At 42.0% G+C, this 21,020-nt stretch overlaps 1 protein-coding gene across 1 annotated transcript in view; it reads left to right on the top strand.

Moving 5' to 3' along the window:
- Window positions 1-21,020, top strand: part of KIF26A (kinesin family member 26A) — a 96,153-nt gene that overhangs the window by 11,466 nt on the left and 63,667 nt on the right. The window contains exon 2 of the mRNA XM_039712879.1: window positions 18,545-19,045. Within this exon, the coding sequence (XP_039568813.1) occupies window positions 18,680-19,045 (366 nt within the window). The 5' untranslated portion in view covers window positions 18,545-18,679. The remainder of the gene's footprint in view (window positions 1-18,544; window positions 19,046-21,020) is intronic.

The raw sequence follows: 21,020 nt of genomic DNA, 5'->3' as shown, positions 1-21,020 counted from the left end.
GGGTTTAAGCTTCTTATTGCCAAGTCTTTTGATGACACCAAAGATGTGTTATATGCAGGGTTGGCTTTCCTGACTCACCCCGAGTTCTTCAATGAGTGTTTTATTCCTGTGGGAGGGTTTGGCTCCTGGAAGATTGGGTGCAGTGAGAAGGGGGGAGTAGATAGTTAAAGAACTGAACTGCATAACACTTAACCCTGGGAAGTGAACACAAGTGAGAACACAAAGTCCTCTGAGGTGATTCATTGGAAGTCCCTACTTTTTTGTTTTATTTTTATGATTTTTATTTTAATTTCTTGTGCTAGGATCATAGAATATCCTGAGTTGGAACCCACAAGTCCAACTCCTGGCCCTGGACAGGAGCAGTCCAAGAATCATTCCACACTGGTCCAGGCTCAATCTGATTTTACCTTCTTGGGACTGGAGCAACAGTCCTGTTTGGTAGTGTTAGAAAATTGTACATGGCCTTCTGCTCTTCCAAGAGGCTGTGCTTGTGCTTGCTTTGGGAAAGCTGTGTCACCAAGCACAATGGTAAGAAATGGTCCACCTGCTGCTAAGGAAGTGAGCCGAAAAATATCTGGTTATTCAACGAGAAAAAAGCAAATTCACTGAGTGAAAAACATACTTATTTCTGTACCTGGACAGGATTTCTGAAGTCTGTGCAACAACGGAGAGTTAAGGTAATCCTGATTTTACAGAGTGACTTAACCCAGGAGTGGTTCTTGGAGTGGTCTGTCCAGTGAGTTAACCCAGGAGTTTTGTAGCTCAGCTGAGTACAGTGCAGCAGTGACATCAGAGAGAGATTAGAATACACTTTGTTATCTTCAAAGGCTGTTTACTTAGCGGCTGGGGAATCGCTGTGTTTGTAGGCAGAGGTAGGAAATGTCCTGGGGCAGGTGGGAGCTGACAACATTGCAGAGAGCCCATAGTGTTTCTCTCTTGCATCCCTGCATTGCCTCCCAACCTGCTGGCTGCCACTGCTTTTGTGTACTCCACCCATACAGAGGTCTTTAAGAGATTGCCAAGGTTTTTGGCATTTTGGAAGCTAAACACTGAACCCAAGCAGTATCCTTAATTTCTGTGAATCCTGGAACAGTGTCACTTGCATTTTTCTTACACATACATATCTCTAAATTTTCCTTAAAAGAATGGTTATAGGTACTTGAAAAACCTCAGAGACCTCAGTTGAGTTCTGAGGATAGTTACCTACCCTGGGGTGTTTCAGCTATTGCTTGTTATCCCATGGAAGACAATTTGGATTTAGGTTTTTAGAGGATTCTTGGCCATCTCTTGGGTCTTTTCTGCAGAATTCCTTTTGACAGCAGTTAAGTTACATCTGATCTCCAGAAAGAGGACAACCTGATTTGCAGATTTATGTATAAAAACTGCTATAAACTTAATTTGGAGCCCGTTGGGATACATGTCTCACATGCAAGTGTTTTGCAAGTCCTTTTTTTCTCAGGGTGGTCTTGAAAGTGAATTTTCACCTCATTGGCATTTTTCAAAAGACAAAACACAGATGTGGTGTTCCAGCAGATATATTTTTGTTCCCAGCTGTTTTGAATGCTCATTTGATGTTAAGTCTTTGTTCAATCCAGTCCTGTGTCATTAATGACTCCGGAGTAAGTAGGTATGCAGAGCTGGAGGAAATCCTGTTTTATGCGTTCCTATTCTAGGAGAGCCTCAGAAAGACTAACAATAATGCAGCTCAGTGAGGTAATGGGTCAACATAGTGAGAAATAAAACGTGCTTGTTCCTTACTGAAGCAGAAAAATAGCTTATGAAGCATAATGTTGTCTTTGATAAGTGTAGATAATGTGACCTGCTTCAGTCTGCGGATTAAGACATTAACTGGGGAAGGTGAAACGGCTCCTGGTAAAGAACCTGTCCCTCTGGTTGGGAAGGAGGTGTCAGCAAATGCTAAGGAGGAAAAAGGAGGAGCAGGAGCCCAGCCATAACCCAGCAGGGTCACATGAAAGGCTCGCCCTGCCCTCGGTGCTCAGTGAGGGTTGTGCTGTGCATTCAGCCTTACCCTGACTCCCAGCTTCCAGTGCAAAGCTGGGTGATGCAAAGCAGAGTCTGGTGGAGCTTGGGTCTGCACGTGTCCTCTTTATGGTCCTCCCAAGATGCTGTGGGAAGGAGAAAACGGGAGCATCCTTCAGCTGTTCCTTCCCTCTGCTGAGTGAAGTTTAGAAGTGTTTGTTTCCAAGAGGAACCAGGGTTCTTGTAGGAATTTCTTCATAAAGTTCTTGAGGAAGTTAAGACTGAATTTAGAGCTTTTGATCCTGGTCAGTGGATGAATAGCAGGTTAAAAAAAAAAAATCCAACAAAAAAAGAGGATGAAATTTTGTGGACTGCTTTTTTGAGAAGAAAATGTGAAATTGTGTGGTTTTTCCATCATCCAGCTTCCACAGCAGCATGTGTGAATACGGCAAAACATTTGAGCTCTAGCCCACTCACACTGTGCTGCAGGCCTCCCTAGGGGGCCAGGGCAATTCAGCTAGCATTACATTTTTAGATAAGCCTACCCCATTTAGCACATGCATTTTGATCAGCCTGTGATTAGACTTGTATGCATGTGTACCAGAGACCTGGTGTTGGTGTTCCTTAGACATGCACGGGTTTTATGATCATTAATCTGGTGTGTGCACTTCAAGCCTATTTCGAGTCCCTCTCTACTTTCAATTTTTGGCTGCAAAACAGCAGAGATCCCTTTTATTTGAGTGAGTAGGCAGAATCATACTTGTGACATATTTTAAGACTGCTCAGAAGATATAAACTTACTTAAGTGCTTGTGATTTATCTGGTTTTGCGTTATTTGATTCCTTAAATGTCAGCCACTCTGAACGGTTCTAGGATTTTCCTCCTTTATTTGGGAAGTGTCAGTTGATGAGAAGGCAGCTGATGTGCTGAAAGCATCACTCCCTTAGGAATTCGGTGTGTGAAGTGTTTAGCTGGGAAGAAAGCCCTGTGACAATTACCCTTTTGTTTTTGTTTTCTTTGCTTCCCCCCCAACCCCCCGAAAAGCTTCGGGTTTTGCCCTGCTGGTTTAATGGTTAAAGAATGCTGCAGCTCAGCTGTGCAGCGCCTTTCAGGTGAGAGGTATCCGAGGAATGAGAGGGATCCCATGGGAATGGCTGGCTGGCACTTGGTTGACCTAATCTGACGGGTCTATTCATAGTCCCGGTGCCTGCCAAGAGAGCATCTGATGCAGCAGCAGCAGCTGCTGGGGCTGTGACCCCTTCTGGTGGGTGTGTGCCTCCCTACCTGTCTGCTGGGCGAGGCTGCCTCCAGCACTTCTGTGCTCCTGGAGAAGACAGCCCCTTCAGGAGACCTTGGCCTGGGTGGAAGGAGCTGTTGGAGCAGGAGGGAGCTGGGACACCTGAGCCCATCTTCTGTGGAGGAGCAGCTGGTCTGGCTCCCTTAGGCACACTGCTTCTTGGTGCAGTGTTTAGGGGAAGGGGTGGAAATGCATTTGGCATCACGAGCTTGTGGAAAGTGCAAGGTGGGAGGTGGCTTGAAGCATCTCCCTCTCCCAGACCCCACTGGCTGTGTACTGGCTCCAAGAAGGGCTGCAGGAAGGATGGAAACCATCCAACTGCTGCTGCTTTTCAGAAACACTTGAGATCAGAGTCTTATGAGTATGTATCACCTCTCATGTATCTCGCTTGTTTCAGGTTATGTTGTGATGGCAGTCCTGATCATTATCTCATTTTAATTTTCAAGAGCATGATGTATGTGGATACACCTACTGCGCTCAGAGATTTCACTGTGAGATTAGAGACGTGTTTAGGAAATTAGTAATGAGAGAAAAACACGTAATTAAAAATGATATCAGTTTGGAAGCTCATCCATCTTCAGCCAGCTTGCTGGAAGAGAAAGGAGTCTTACACAATGCCTACTGGTGGGAAAATGCATTTGGCTCTCCACATTTTAAACAGGAAGGAACTATTTAAATGACAGACTTACAATAGTAATTGGGGCATTCACTTGTGAACACTGGATAACATATTGTAGCTGAATAATATTGCAGTAATTCTGTACAAAGTTAAGGCAGCTCGTGTTGTATTTGTTTACTTTGACTGATGCCTTCACATAATTTTTTAAAACTTACTTGGAGCCTTTCTAGAACAATTGGGTAATTGTACTGAAAATAGCATTCATATTTTGAGGTAGTCATATTTACATATGCCAAGTATTGTCTGCAACATTATGAGGATGCACACTTGACAATTAATTTGTTTCCTGAGATATGCAATTTTATGTGAAATGTCTTAAATTCAAAATCTGCAACAGAATTCTAGCTCTTCATCCCCGATGAGCATTATAAAGTTGCCATATGTCTTAAAATGTGCTCAGCACAACTGCAATTGTTCAGACTGTGAATTTTGTCTCATTTTATGATGAAATCCTTAGTTTAGAATAATTTTATTCTTTAGTAGGAGAAACACCATTTGGTCATATATGGTTCATTATAAAATGTGTTAACTTTTGAGCATTTCAAACACTACATGTGCTTCATTTGAGGTTTTTATGCCGTTTTTCATGAACAATTAGCAGTACCTTGTTGTCATTTTGGTCATGAAAAGCCCATAAACTCAATTATCTTCCTGTTTGGTCCCACTTACAAACGCACAGAAAACCTAAGCAGATGTCAGAGCAATAACCAGGTGTATGTTGTAGTACTTTGCAAACTTTTAATTGCTGCAGGGATGTTTCCTAGTTAATGGCTGTGTTTATTAAGTGCTCCTATCTGTTGTGCCTTGTTCAGGAGTGTACCTTACATGTGGTATGCTCAGGCTGGTTTATCCAGTGACAGCCTTGGAGTAACCTTGCAGAGGGATGTGCTTTTTCAGTTGTGTTGTTTGAGGTGCAGTTAGCAAACCTGCTGAATTGCTCGTGGTGTAGGGTCCTGTGTAATCAGGTACTCTGATCTTTGGCTGGGTGCTTGTGGTGGCTGTTGACTGTCCACCTCCTTGAGAGATGGTGAGTGTTGTTATCTGGGAGGATGTGCAGTGAGGATGAGGATGGTGTGGCCAAAATGACTCACCAAAGGTCAGCAGTTTCTGATGGTGCTTGGAGCAGGGAGCCCTTAGTTGGTGGCTGAGGGACCCTTTTGTGGCTCAGAGCTGGAGGTCAGCAGCTGTGGTGGAGAGACACATTCCCTTGGCATTCCCTGTTGTGCTTACCCTTGGAGAACTGGCCTTGCTGGAGGGGTGTGAGGGGAAGCAGAGTCTTTCTTTCTTTGGGGTCTGTGCTGTTGTGCATGAATGAGGAGATGGAGATATGGACCGAGGATGTGTCCAGTTGCTCTGTGTCCACTGCCCAGAAGCAATGGCAGTGCAGGAAAAGGAGACCCTTGATTCATGACCCTGTGCAGTCCTGCAGATTTGTACCCAGACCAGGCCAGAGTGCCAGGATTGGTTCTGAGATATATTATGTGTTGATGAAACAACAAGAGAGATCATCTTTTCCCAGGAATTAAATAATTGCTTCCTGGATGAAAGGACACAACATCTGGCTCTTGGGTTTAATGTATTTTATCATGTAGATGTAACTGTTTGCTTTGTTCCTGCAGTAATGTTAACCTCCTAATGTATGAAGCTGTTTCAGGTCAGTGAAAACCTGCATATAAATCTTTATTACATGTACTTGATTGTCTTTAACTCTTTATAAGATATAATTAGCACCCAGTAATCATATTGTGGTGCTGTTTCTGTGATTACCCTGGTAGTTAGTGTGCAGTGCAATCCTGCTTTTATAGACTGGAGCTAATGCTAACTTGATTGGAATAAAGGACAAAGAGTGGCCTGTGCTGCTGGCCGGGCAATTCTGTCACCTTTCTGCTGCCCAGTTCCATTGCCTCCTGCAGTTCTGAGATGTGGCTTCTGATCCAAAAGCTGTGATCTTCAGAATGTGCTGCTTCAGGGTGGAGTGGGGCCGCTTCCAGCAATGGTGTCTGTGATGGGAGGGAGGAGGAGGAGGATTGTGGCAGGCCTTCAAGGCTGGTAACTTGGCGAAGCACTAGTGCCTAGAAATGTTTTGATCCTATTGTAATGAATAGCTGCTAGTTCCTGTTGTTGTTTCTGTTTTGATTGAGTGCCCAGCTGGTGTGTGGTGCAGATAGGATGTTGGGGCAGGGAAAGGAAGTAACTGTCGAAAGTGCATCTCCCTCAGGAAAGCAAGAATGTGGAGGCATGGTAGGATTGGGGTTTAAATAGCACTTATTTTTCCTTGGTTTTCATAGTGCACTGACCATATGCAATTTTCCACATGCTGGGTAATGGAAAATTGGCCCCAGAGGAAGTCACTTTGTAAATCAAGTTTGGGATTATAAAATCAATCACTCTTGGGTCACTAATTGATGTGGAAGATAGGCATTTCCCATACAGTATGATAAGTTCATTGGTTTTCTGGCAGGGTGTGTACGCTGCACTGTTTAGCCAACGATATTCTTTCCTGATTCTGTTGTGAACTCAGGAAAAGCATCAGGTCATTTACAGCTACACCCAAATTGTGGGTGTGTTTCTGAGTAGTAAGGGGAGGGTGGAGGGAGTTGCTCATGTAGGATCTACATGTGCTTTATGAAGTTTGTTTTCATCTCTTTGTGGCATAGTAGCAAAGCTTGGCAGTCGTGTGGGAATCATCAAGATTGATTGCTCTTGGTGTTAAACATCTTGTATCTCTGAGTTTATATCAACACTACCCTTCTTCCAGCAGCAGCATCTGGCTCATTGGCAAGCTCTGTGGACAGTTGTTTTTACCACTCTGGAGATGCCTCTGGCTGTCATGTGGCTGCTGCCTTGGCTGTGCTGCTTTGTTATTCTAGCTGGTCCCATTTCCATTTATTTAGTTTTTGGCTTACCTTTGATTCTGATCAATTGCTCTAGAGACTGTAGTCTTGAATAAATCTTGCCTAACACTCTCATGCAGGAACTTCTATGAAGTGCTGATGTTAATTTATTTCAGGGACTGTTTGCTGATGGAGCTTGGAGCAGTAACATCCCAGCCTGTGCCTTCTGTGCAGGTTTTCCCTGTGAATCGCAGCATCAGACATGTGGAGTAAAACACACATCTTTGAGCATATCCTGCATAATGGCTTTCTCTGAGACTGGAGCTGCAAGCATACATCAAATATTAACAGTGCACAGTCAGTGCCTGGAATGGTGCTGAGTGTCCTGGAATCAGCCACTTGGATTTTTCAAGTTGACCATTGGGAGCAGGGTTTCTGGCCTTACTGATGGAAACTGTCACAGGAGCAAAGAGTAGTGTGTGTCAGTTCTGGATTTATGTCCTCAATTGCTCTCCCTACCTGCTTGATTGTGTTTTTTATTCATATACTGTGTACTTTAAAAACATTATTTTTTTCAGAAGTACTGTGGGTCTGGAAGACACATGGGCTTAAAATAAAAGTGTTTCTTAAAATATTAAAGTATCTATTTTCATTAAAGAATCCTGTCAGGTTCACTACTTCTCATGATTGAAATTAGCAGTGCTGTGATGTGCAGGAGGTGGGACAAGGTACTTATCTTCACTGCCCTTTAGCTCTGATAATCTCTAGAACTGCTTCAGTGCTGTCCACAAAGGGGGATATTTGACAAACTGAGATTGTATAAGGATGTTGGCAAGGATTGCACAACTGGTTTTAAATGTGTATTTACATCTGTAATGATAATGCTAAGGCAACTTGGATGTCAGGGTTTTTTTAAATGATTCATTGCAAATTTGCCACATAATGCTGAAAAACCTTGTTTTGAAAAGAATGGGGAAGTTTTCACACCAAGATTTAGCTTAAATCATCACCCAACAACTATAAACATGCATTTCATGGGCATTTAATGAAATAGAGAGGCAGGCTGGTGAAAGAGGTCACTGCTAATTTGAAATTAGGAACAGGGATGTTTCAATTTAGAGGGAGATATAATGACTTTGCATTCAGTGTGAATGTTGCCATGGATTTCTTTAGGGCCCAGGTCTCACTCTGGGGCTATAATTTCTGTTCTTAAAAGAACCCTTTCTTCTCTGTACTTGGCCTTTTCCAGCAGGTGATGAGGCAGCTTCTTTTCCAAGGTCCCAGAACACAAATTAAAATAAAAACATCCTTTTATGTAGTACCTTCAATTGAACGGAAACATAAATGTATCCTATGATGTTAGGCATTGTCTACAGTTGTGGAATTTCTATAGAGGTAACGTAAGATACAGTAAATGTTTAAGAGCCTTGTTAAGTGTGACTGGTAGGAGAGCTAGTGCCTTTCATCTCTTAGCTGCAGGTTTTAATAGGATCTGGCTTGAAGGGTTTTGGAAGTTGTTGCCAGGTATTTGATTGCTTTTGTGTCTCAGGAGACAAGGCATGTTTTGTGTGCGTGTGAGGAGCCTGAGAGAGTTTGCAGAGGTATTTTTGCCAATCATCTGTGGGCATGTCTACGTGTGCCTGTGTTATAGGCAGACATAAGCTCACTTTGCCCATGGGTTTAATATGTTTATATCCTGTGCCTTAGCAGAGTTTATAAACCCTATTAACAAGGCTTTTGAGGTGCTTTGAGCATGGGCAGAGTGGGTTTTTGTCTGCCTGCGGGCATAGCCCCATGGATTTATGTTTGTAAAATACAGACCTTGGGCAAAGGGAGCTGCTCCTCTTTGATTACACCAGTCCTTTGCATGCTGAGAGGTTGCACATCTTGCAGTTTTCACAGGACTACTGCAGGGCTTCCTAACAAGAGGGTTACAGGTGGATATTGATCACCAGACTGTTGTCATTCCACTCATGTGAGCATGATTTGTTGGGCTGATAAAGGCAATTCTTACCCAAGCCCTTCTTCTGAGAGCTGCTCTCAGTCTGTTCATCCCCAGCCTGGATTGGTGCTGGGGCTTGTCCTGACCCAGGTGCAGCACCAGCACTTGGTCTTGTTAAATCTCATGAGCTTCCCATCGAATTGTGCAGCTTTCTCTGGATGGTATCCCATCCTTCAGGTGTGTCAGCTGCACCACTCAGCTTCGTGTCATCTGCAAATCTGCTGAGGCTGCCCTCGATCAGCCTTTATGAAGATGATAAATAACACCGGTCCCAGTACGGACCCTGAAGGACACACTTGTACCTGATGTCCATTGAGGTGTCATCTGCAAATCTGCTGAGGCTGCCCTCGACCAGCCTCTATGAAGATGTTAAATTACACCGATCCCAATACGGACCCTGAAGGACACCACTGATGTCCATTGAAATGGACAGAAGGGAGTAGCTGGATTTTGCACCTTCTAATTTAGGCATCTCATTTGGATTCCTAAAGAGCTGGTCACTGAAGTTCTAGGGAACAAAATGTAGCAATATTTTGAAATTGAATAAATGTAGTTTCTATACTTAGTATCTGTAAAGGAGGCTTGAAAGTGATACATAACATGTAGCATAATTAATGCTGAAAGTTAGTTTGGGGTGTGGTGATGATGGGCTGTATTTGACAGAAGAATTTTTCAAAGTGTATAGAGGGTCACAACTAGGACAAGAGGTATGAAATTAATTTAGGAATGATGCAAGTTGGGAAACTTGCTGTGAGCGAGATAGCATAGGTTACTAATAGTAACTAATAGTCATCTAAGTAGAGCAGTGTTGTGAAGTCCGCGGCACTTGGACCCAAGCAGCAAGTCTGTGCACAGGTATGTTACCTATTGTTACCCATCTTTCCAAAACTAAAATCATAAGGCTGGGGAATGAACTTCAGATCTTTAAAAAGTAGTCCAGCTTTCTCCACTGGAATGGGTTCATCTGTCTCTTGATCACCTCCTACAGATGTTTTTCACCTGCTCTTCAGAAATTCTCAGAAGATTTCTCAACAATACCATTCTGTAGCAGTTGCTCATGCGCACTCACCTTTGATAGATTTTCTTGAGTTACCTTTGCTTAAAAGTAGAATGATTTCCTATTTTTCTTACCCAAGTGGATCTAGAAGGCAATTTTTTACCAGTCTCTTTGTAACCACTTTTTGTACTAAAGGACTCTGGTTTATTTAGCTAAGAAGAGTGAAAAGTAATCAAACTCCTTTAACATCCTAAAACATTCTTGTTTTTTAACTGCTGTTTGTCCTGTAGACACTCCTCAAATGGTCTGTCTCCAGCTGTTTTATCTGGCTGGGGTCATATTTCACCTAATGAGACTCCATAGGAAGATCACTCAATTCTTTGGGCAATGTCCTTCACCTACAGAAATTGCTTGGGATCTGAATATTTATCTTTTCTTTCTAAGCTGGGGTGAGCAGAATGAGATAAATTACTTCTGTGCCCTGGCATCCTATCTGAAACTGCGGGACACCAATGGACTTTACTTCCATCCTAATCCAGAGATCCTGAAGACACAGGACCAACGGGTAGCTGGCAGCAGATTTGTGAATTTACTTGCTGAAGTTGTGCTGCTGAAGAGCAGTATTTAAAAAAGCCATCCAAGAATCCACTTAAAAAAGCTGCTGGATAAACAGCTTGGAGAGGGAGGTGGTGTCTCATACATGCCACCTAGTAAGCAAAGGAGCTGAAGCAGACTCTTCAGGCAGAGTGTGGCCAGGCCAACTTGTGGTTGAGGAGTTACAGATCCTCTTCATCATTCCTGGACTATTCATCCTTTTTAGGGTTTTTTTCCCCTTTTTTTTTTTTTTCTTGCTGAAGTCCAGGCAAGGAGAAAAAGTTAAAACTCAATTCCACTACAGTACTTCCTAAATTCAGATGTAAACCCAAAAATTTTCAGCCAACAAGATATTTTTTTTTTGTGAAGCAGTCAAACTGATGCAGTGGAACCTAATTAAGATGAAGAATAAGTGCAATCCAGTGTTGTAATAATAAAAACTGTGCGGTGTGCTAACTGTGCACTGTATGCAGTAATTTGTAGCTTGCAAGGAGTGCACAATGGACAGCCTTTTGGTTGTGAAGGCTAAATCGTTTCTGTGTGGTTTTCAAGTATTCATTTACCAAATAATTGATAAAATGAGCAAGTGAATGAGACACTAAGAGAGTGTGGTCCAATGCCAAGTGCTGGTTTCCATAGTTGATTTTAAATCTACATTATGCTAATGATGTTCATTTGGAAAATGTGTCCACTCCCTAACTTCTGCCACTCAGTGTTCTCTTAATTGGATTCAGATGGTCGGAGTGAAGCAGTGGTAGGGTTCATATACAGAGGAGTGTTCCAAGCAATTTTTTTTTTCCTATGCAGTCTTTCTAAGTTGGAGTTGTTTTCATTGTGGCTGGTGTCCAGCTGTTCTTAAACTCCCTTGTCAGAGGTCTGTCTGATACAAATGGGCACGGTTCTGCTGGGACAGATGAAGTTATGATCACTTAAACGTGCTGAAGAGCTCATCTGGGGCGTGACTCCTCTCCCAGTCCATTGGGCTGGGTTGCTGGTCAGAGTTCATCAGTGGGGGAGTCCTTTTCACCAGGCTCACAGTGCAATTTGTAATTTTGGAAACACAGGCTGTCGACTGAATTCTAATAGTGGGAACAGCCTTTTGTTTCCCGTAAAATGATATTAAGACTTGGTGTTTCCAAGGCATTTTGACAAGGCAGCATGTTTCTGTGCAGTGGTGCTGTGCTCTGATTTTCATCCCTATGCTGAAATTCAGAGCTATTCTATTATCTGGGCAGCCTCACTGAACTCAGACTGCTTGTGGAGTTGGTGGCATTCAATGTGATAAAATCACACAGCATCATTTTCCCAAGTAGCTGTTCTGACCCATGAGCTCTTGGTTGCTTTGAAGAGAAAAGAGAAGTTGTGACGTTTTATGCAGTTGTGACTGTAATAGGCAGAGTTTTTATAATCTGATTTACTGTGCTCATAGGCTAACCAAAATTTATTCCCTGGTTTCAAAGAAAAAATAATTAGGGATGGAAAGCTCTTTATCTTTTAAACAAAAGTGTCTAATTTCTGTAAGAGGATTTTGTCTGCATTTCTGAAAGTCAGCTTCATCCAAGTGGCTATTTCTGAAAGTAAAATCAAACGAAGGCTTTTCAGACACCAAGTATTGTGTGGTGATAGATATGCAACTATTTTTACACATACTTGCTGCTGTTCCAAGTGATAATATTTTTCTGAAGGTTTATAAAAGAAATAAAAGGGAAATTAAAAAAGACACAACGTGCGCTGGAAGATGGTGTTTTCAAATCAGTACTGAATTTACATTGTGAAGTTATAGTAAGCTTCAGAGCCAAGAGGGAAAATTAAAAGATTACTTAAAACCAACAATAAACATGCAAATTAAAAGTCATAAATTTTAAATGAAGTCATACACTATTAAAAATAAGCATAAAATTGCATACTAGTTTGGATGTGTAGTTTATAGAACACACCAAATGTTAAAATTGGATGAAATTAAGAAAAACATTTTGCAAAGGCAAGTAAAATATCTGTTTAATTAGATTGTAAAGAAAGAAGATTAAAAGTAATATTTTGTGAAACAGTAATTACTGTTTTTCAGAAGTAGTCAGGTTCCTGTGTGTTGATCTAAATTTACCGGTGATAGCAGATCTCTTTGGGGTCTTTTGTTTTGCTCGTGTCTTTTAATTAATTTAAATGGCAACCACTACCTTTATTTTGTTTTCTTTGCACTGAACACACTGCATGGCTGTTTGCTCCAGTACTCTGCCAGCTCATGAAAGCAGATCTGGGAGATCAGCTCATCTCCTCTGGTTCTGAGAGGTTAAAAGCCAACTCATTGCAGGGGACTATACAGCAAGATAACAGGAAAGGCAGCTGAAGCCATTGGGAGGTGGGCTGAGGTGCTGATGGGAGCCTGAGATGTAAATAAACCAGATTGCTCTCATTTCCTCTTTCCACTGTATTATGCATTCCAATAGCACCATTCATCTTTATGACAGACACCTATTGCTTTAACTTTACTGCAGGCCACTGAAGTACATTAAAGTGGGCAGGAAATGGAAATAAATAGAGTTCAGTGGAGCTGCCGAATAACTAAACACGGCGCGTGATTTTTAGTGCGGGGTCACGCGGTTTGGAGCGGATTTATCGTATTGCCTGGCTTTTGTTAGAAAGATGGGCCCTGTTTAAAAGAGATACTGCGTCATTTTTTATAGAAGTAAGAAAATGTGCTTGGATTTTTTTTTTTCAAACTCTTTGGGATGCCAGAGATGAAAAGAAATTGGGTTGAGTCTCATTGGGTAGAGTGAGGGCGATATGTCTGTGTGCACTACATCAGGCTGTGGATGGAAACAGAATAATGGGATTGGAGATGTGAAGAAATCCAGCTAGGAGATAGAATGGGAGGAGGGCCACAGTCCGTTGGCTTAAATTAACCTTCCACCTAAAGGTAGTGAGACATTACTGTAAAGAGGCCGAATGGAATTAGGCCTTAAAAATGTATCTACTTTTTCCCTAATGCCTGCACATATTGCTCACTTTGGAAATGTGGATTGCTTTCCTGCTTGTTTAGAGGAATGTTTTCAAGGGCAGTTCCAGTTACCCTTAACAAGCAGGAGATGAGACTTCAGGTGAATTTTGTTTTTGTGAAAGCTTCATGTGTTTGTTTTTCCTTGATTGTTTATATTCTGATAAGATGAGGTCAGTGACTGAATGAATTCACAACATGGGTTACTTGAAGACTTAAAGCTCATATTTTCACTCCCTTGAGATTAGTCAGATAGTTGGAAACTTCTCTTAAAAAAATCATTAGCATTGTTGGTTTTTTTTTTCCCTTGATTGCATTGAACACTCTCTGGGTTTGCTGAATATAGTGCTTGCTTTTTTTTTGTTTGTTTGTTTTCACAGTGACTACTATATAATTGAAAGCAGGCATCAGCCTTCAAGGTATTTGTCAATATAGAAGATACTTGCAAATATTTCACAATGTCTTGTAAGATAAAAACTAATTTGTAAGCAGTGTGGTAGAGATCTGGAAGGACAATTAAGACAAAAAATCATTAATATTGATTCTTGTGCACTGGGATAATACATTTCTTTCTCCAAAAGCATCTTTTTAAAATGTTGTTCACCTTAATCTGTATTTAATTATATATTTCATTGTGACATTCAGTAACTCTTCTTTCTCTTAAATTATATTTATATCAAGAGCTTAATTCAATTCAGAATACTGCTCTGGATACACTCTCACTGCAGAAACCAGTGCCAGGCAAAATTGTGGGTAATTACTGAGGATGGTTGTTGGCAATTTGACTTTTCATCATTTGTTCGTCATCGTTTGTTCACACTCTGTGCACAGTTCCTCGCTGCAAGGATTAGGTTACAGATGGGTGGGTATTACTTCAGGGACTTCTTAAGTGAGAATCCAGATGCTGTGCTGCCTCCTCTTCTCTTGCTTAGTTTGGGAGTAAGAAGTCAGTAGCTGCAGGTAAGATTCAAAGCTTGTATCTTTGCTTCTCTTTTTTCAGTGGAAAAAACCTCTTTATTCTTTCTTGTTAGTTGAACAGAAAATCTAACTGCTAACTCTAAGTACATGGGAAATTACAGATTGAGCTATAATTTCAAAATAATTTAAGTGCAGTTATGACTGACAGACTGTTTCAAGTTCTCAGAATAGTTCAGGTCCAGGGAGGTAATTTGGTGTTTCATGCTTTGAAAACCTGGCTGTGGCTTTGGTGTCTAAGCTGTAGCAGGGATTTTTGGTGATAGTGGCCTTTGGCCATGTCCCAGTTGCTTTGAGTTATGTCTGTAGTTTCAAGGGCAGTGGTCACAGCTGTATTTTACAGCTGTGAAGTGTGGGTTTGGTTTGTGTGCCCCACATGCAGCACATGCTGTTACCCCAAAGCTGAGACCCTCTGGTCCTCACTTGTTTCGTGTGGAGGCGCAGAGCTGAGCTCTTGATCAGAGAGGGAAGCCTCAATTACAGAGACTGTTTCCTTCTCGCTGGTGCAAGAAGCGACTTTTGATATGCTTTCAACTCTGTGCTCCTTTTCCCTATTCCTGGTTTCAGAGGTAAAGCCTGAAGGCAGGCTTCAGGCTAAATGCTGCAGTGCTGAAGGGAGTGTGTGTTCTGCCGTGTGTTCTGGCGGGAGCACAGCCCTGCTTTCCCAAGTTTGCCATCCTGCCCAGCTGAACTTGCAGACCATTGCTGTGAGCTCCTCTCATGCAGGCAGTTTGCATGCGAGTGTCTAAGCTCCCAGCAGCAGCTTGTGTCTGTAGGAACTGCTTGCTGAAAAGCAGTGGCAAATTCAGGCATTCAGGAAATTTGTCCTCGTATAAGAACATGCAATTATCTCATGCCCTGACCTTGCTGGGGGCTGGTGGGCTCCTCAGTTCCTAGTGGGACCATTTATTTTACAATTCTAACAGTCTGTGATGTTTGAATATCTAAAATTTGTATGCAAAAGTTAAGATCCTGAGTCTGAAATTAGGGTTTTGGTTTCTGCAGTGGGAGGGAGAGCTGTAAATGATGCAGCATCACAGTATTCTGCTTATCCTGCTTGTTCAGGAGGAAAGAAGAGCATTTGGAAAGTAGGTGTGACAAAGACAGCATAGTTTGTTTATGCTAGGAAGGAACAAAAGAGTCATGTTCTTTGTAGCACAGCAGACTAAAGAAGTTTTGGAGCACTGTTTGGAGCAGAGGCTTGTGTTTTGTATGTTTAATTTTTGTGCCATTGCCCTCAGCGATTTGCACACCCCCTTTGTTTGGCTCCCCTGTCTGCTGCTGGAGCTGTAGCAAGGATGGCTCTGGCTGCTTCACCCCTCCCACGTGTGTGACACACATTTGGTCACTCAGGTTTTATTTCTTCCCTCTGTTAAACACGAGAGTGTAACTCCCCCCCAGCCTTGTCAGGGTGTGAGCTGCCCAAGCAGGGGCTCCCCAGGACCAGGCATTGTCACCGGGCAGGAAAACCTCTTTAATGGGGCTGGCTAAACTTTTAAGTTATGGTTAATGTTTTTAACAGTAACTTGTGTTTCCTCTGGCCTTGACGCCCAACCATTAGCCAGGTGTTTTTGTCTCCGAGTGGAAAAATAAAAGTAATCTAACTGTCCAGCTGGGCTCTAACTGAGGTGCTGGGGAAGGTTGGCCACAATGCCAACTGGGGGTGACAGAGGCTGGATGTGTGGGTTAAGAGGCTCCTTGTAAAGTTTCCAAAACATAAGCATTGGAAATGAGATGCCTTTTACTATAAAAAACTTACGAGGTTTAAACTTTTAAACTTGGCATGCTATGTGCCTATAAGCTTTGGTCTGTGTAGTTTTCTAAATACATGTATTTTTAAAATTTATTTTTGTTCCCCCCTTTAATATGACATTGACTTGATTTCTTTGTAACTGCGAGACAGGCCTGACTCTGATCTGCCTTATGCTGTAAACTGTGTTTATGGAGCTAGAATTGGGGTCATTAATTTTCTTTACATCAAAAGAAGTAATTTCTTTTAAATGAGAAGCCTGTTTCACCTAGTAATTCGCTTTAATTGCTTATTTGAAACTTTTGACATTTGATAGCAATTTAAACATTGCCAGATGAGGCTCGTGCAGTTGGGACGTGCAGGTGCTTCCTTGTGTGCCCAGCTTGGATCAAAGCAGTGAGCCCAGGGATGTGCCTGGTGCACAGGGGGTACACAGTGCTGGAAGCTGCTGTGTTTTGGGGCTCTTTGAATAGATTTTGTGTGTCAGCCTCAGCAAGTATTTGCTCAGAGGGCTCTCCCTTGGAGGAGTTTCTGAGGAGCACTGAGCATGGTGCTGTTTGTTTTTCTTGGGAGATATTCTGCATGGCCTTTGTTTTACCCGAGGCTAAATAAAGCTTGCAGCATTGAGTCTCTGTGTTTTTTTTTAAAGTCTAACCAATACCACTTTCTGCTGAAGGGATAGAAAAAAGTTTCTAAAATATTAATTACTTTTTTTCCCCTAATACCTCTTAATTTAGTATTGCCATCTTCTGGGAGGTTTGGTGGGAAAGAATTTTCTTCCTCATGAGGGCAAGCAAATGGTGCAACTTCAAAGGCATTTTTAGCAGGATCTGAACCTCAATAAAAAGAAGAGACAAAAATGAAAGTGTCTTTCACTTAACTTTTTATGCTGGTTCACTATTGTGAATCAATTTATTGTTCAGCCAGTGGCAGGAGAAGCTTTTCTTAGCCTGAGAAGTATTTTTTATTTTAAGTCAATACACAATAATTTAGATTATTGCAGAAAGAGCAACTTTGGTTAATGGCTTTTGGCTGTGGAATAATGTGATGCTAGATATACTTACAGTGGTTTCTATCAACACTCTGCTGTGTCTCGTAAGAGATTAAAACTATTGCAGGAGTAGTCCAACAGCTGAACATGAGATAAATTCTGTGCTGCTGCTGCAGAAGTTAAGCAGTATTTTAGTACTTTCTGAATTCAGAGCAAAGCCAAAGTACCAGTGCCAAGACTTCTTTAAAGAGTTTTATTGATGTGCATTGTAATTAAAACCAGAATGAGTTTTCTAATAGGACATTCATTTCCTAGAGAGCAATTGCAGCTTGGCATAAAGTAATACATTTTTAAAAACAAGTGCCAATCTGGGGATATCCCCAGCATATGTTGGATGGCTGATTTACCAGTTATGTGTGTCCTAGTTATTAACAAGAAAATTAAATATTTTCATTTAAAATAATTATACAAATAAACCTTTGGCTGTGCTGTGATTTCATTAAAACCTTAATTGTTTAGAGAGCTCTGTGAGGGTGTGTGAAGTTGGGTCAGTTTTACTGCCTGGTGTTAGTCTCGATAGCAGATTTACGACAGGGCTGGATTTAATCTCTTGACTAATCTTTACAGTAGCAGGCCTGAGATGGGAGGGTGTTTGTGTGCTTCAGGAGATAGGTAACTCTATCTCTGAAGTGGAAACACGGTGCTGGGTTTTAAAATGTTAGCAGCCTTAAAATGAACTAGCCAAGGGCTGGTGGGGAATTGCTCTGTGGACACAAAATAGGTGTTGCTTTTAAATCAGCGTCTTAGTGTGCACATTGTCACACCTTCCCACATGGCTGTAGGCTCAAATCTATTTGTCATTAAAGCAGCTGTAGCAGAAGGGAATATTGCAACCATCTGGGTTGCAGAGATCACAAATAACAGTCCTGTGGGCAGCACCATGTAGACTGGCTTTTATGCCACTTGAGTCATCATTTCTGAGGGTAAGGGCAGCAAGATGTTTACCAGGTCACACATTAATTTTACAAAATACTTTCAAGTCTAATTTTCCTTGGTTTCTGGTGGTGGTATGCCTTTGAATCAAGTTATGATATTTGTAGATTCAGCATCTCAGCTAACATTGTTCCTGAGCATGGGAAACACGGGCGCTGTAGATGTCTCCAAAGGAGAGTTAATTAGAAGAATGAGCAGTTATCAAGAACACCACAGCTCCACTGTTTAATTCTGATGGTAATTTTCATGCTGGGTCTAATACAAATGAATTCACTTATGGTTTATTAATCCACTGCGGGCCTGTTAGGGTGTTTAGCAGGAAAAATGCTGAGAGTTACCAGAACAGATTTAAAGTACTTCCGTGAGTGGAGAGCAAATCAGAGAACTTTATTTCTTCCTCTCCTTTTTATCTTTCTGCTTTAACTGACTATGTTTCCCCCCACTTTCTTCACTTCTTTAGGACCCACGATTATCAGCTTTAATTTTTGACAAGCTTCAAGTGCCTGACTATTTGCAGAAAAACAGGAATGAAGGAGAGAGCAGATGTGAGACTTGTGCCACTCACTTGAATCAGCTGAAGCAGGAAGCCATTCAGATGATGCACACCCTCAGCCAGACCAGCTACCCAGAGATGCCCGACCTCCCGCCCGGCGCCGGGGCAGTGACCAGCATGGTACCCAGGATGGTCACTGTCTCTTCCCAGAGGGACCTGCCACTCATTGCTGGGCAGGTGGGCAGGCAGCCTGGAAAGCCTCCCAGTCTCTTCTCTGCAGCAGAGAGGAAGAAAGGACTCGGATGGTCTCAAGGTGTGGGCAGCTTTCCCAACTCCAGCGTTCAAGTGACGGTGGCCCCCAGCGGTCTCAGTGGTGCCCTGAGCTCTGTCACCATCCAAGCTCAGCAGTACCTCGAGGGCATGTGGAGTATCTCCAGAGTGAACAGCTTCCTGCCTCAGGCTTGTCTAGTAAGTAGTAATAATTCAGCTGCTTCAGTTTTGTTTGCATGTGTGTGGACATACAGAGAGATACAGATAAAATTTGAGATCTATACATATTTATCTTTGTGGGGATCGGCTAATGGTATTCTAAGCCATGTTTCAAGAGCTGAAGAGTTAAAGAGCTTTGGAAGATGTTCTATCAGATGTCACAAGGAATTTGCTTTCTTATCTCACATGGTGAGATCCTTTCCTCAGATCTTTGCACTTATTTTAACTTCATGTATGCAGGTGATGTTATTTGTCTGTCACATACCTGGTAACTTCTTTAGAAAAACACAAAAGGCCAAGTTTGTCACACATGAAGCTCTGGGAGCTTCATGGGATTATATCAAAGGTGAACTTGACCCTCAAGTCTAGTGCTGAGCTTCTAACACTGTGTGCAGTTCAGCAGTTGCTGTTGATGGATTGTGATGCACAGCATTAATCTGCAGCTTAGATGTGTTGCAAAACAGTTTGCTGCTGAGGAAGGGGCTCAGGAGGTTGCTTCAGAGCCACATGTCTGTAAATGTCACTGCACTTGGATTTTCAGCCTTGATGTTGTTTTCCTGTATTCTGTGTGCATTGTGAGAACCCTTGTGGGAAATGGAAAAGCTTTGTAGAGGTGCACGTTACCTTTAAAAGCAAATGCATTATGTGGCTATCTGTGGAAGTGTGCTAAGAAGCAGCATACAGTATGTGACTGGTTTTGACTGAGATTCATTCCTGACCAGTTTTCAGGTAGTGAATGGGGGAGTGTATGTGATAATGAAGTGTGTACAATTTGAAGTAATGGTTTTCACTTACAAAGATGACATAACAGATCTTGTGGGATCTGGTATTTTGGTGCCAAGCAGCTTTAAATTTAACATGATGCCTTATGTGCTGTTGTATGTAAACACTACCTAATATTGCGTGGTAGCTTCAGCTGGTTGAGCTCCAAGATCATCAAAGATAAATATTTGAGTGCTGCTGTGTAACATTACTTTTTCAGGCTGACTTGTGTTTCCTTCCAGAAAAGGCTTGGAGGCTTGATTCCTCCCTCCCATACTTTTCTCTCTTAAGGAAATTTGTGAATTCACATACCTTCCACCTCTGAGGGATTTAAATCCAGTGAATCTCTGTTGACATCAGGTCACTCACTAAGAAAAGGGAAAATGGCCCATTCAGCTCTTCGTAGTTTATAAGGAACTTCTGCTAGGAGAGCTTTTCTCTAAAATGTTGCTCCATGAATTAGGGATCAATTTGGCCTTGTATGGTATATGATGTTACTTTTAAATTGCCTTCTAAGTTCTTTGCATATCACAGAAATAGAGAAGGAAAAATGGGAGAGCTGCTGGGCTAAGAAGCCTGCACTCTGAAAGCAGAAGTATTTCCATTTGTCTGCTCATTCTTTGTCTGCCCTTATTCTTGTCCTAAATAATTCAGTAACAGCCAGCTGCAGATTTCTTCCTGCTTAACCATGCTGATTGATACATGTGGCCTTCCCTAACCACTACACTATTCTAAGATAAAACTGTTGCCTCATTTAACCCCTGTGAAGGAAAAATGTGTATAATGCAGCAGAGCTTAAGTGTGATTTAGAAATGTGCAAAGAAACTCAGTAGCCTGGAAAACAGTGACCTTTAACGAAAGGACAAACACTGTGAGTGTTGGAGGCAGCTTGGATGTGATCCAGTCATCTGCAAGGATCGTTTAGATTTATAAGCAGTTTTTGGAGGGAAGCTAGTCTTCAGTTGTTTGATCTCTCCTCTCTCTTTATTTATTTTATTCATCTAAACCCAAATGTAGTTACTGAAGTCTGTGAGTGCATCTCTTTCCAGATGGTGCTTCTTGTGTCTGTCGGAATTCTTCCACTGCCTTTTGTATTGTTAAGAGCCTTGTGTCTGATGAAGTTGTTTGGGTGGGTGAGGCAGAAAGTGCTTCCCCTACGCTCTTCCCCTGAGGAATCACAGGTGTTGAAGGA

Source organism: Passer montanus, unplaced genomic scaffold, assembly GCF_014805655.1.
Source record: "Passer montanus isolate IOZ18808 unplaced genomic scaffold, ASM1480565v1 scaffold27, whole genome shotgun sequence".
NCBI classification, from domain to species: Eukaryota; Metazoa; Chordata; class Aves; order Passeriformes; family Passeridae; genus Passer; species Passer montanus.
The sequence above is the reverse complement of the archived record's forward strand: the minus strand, read 5'-3'. Positions and strand labels throughout refer to the sequence as shown.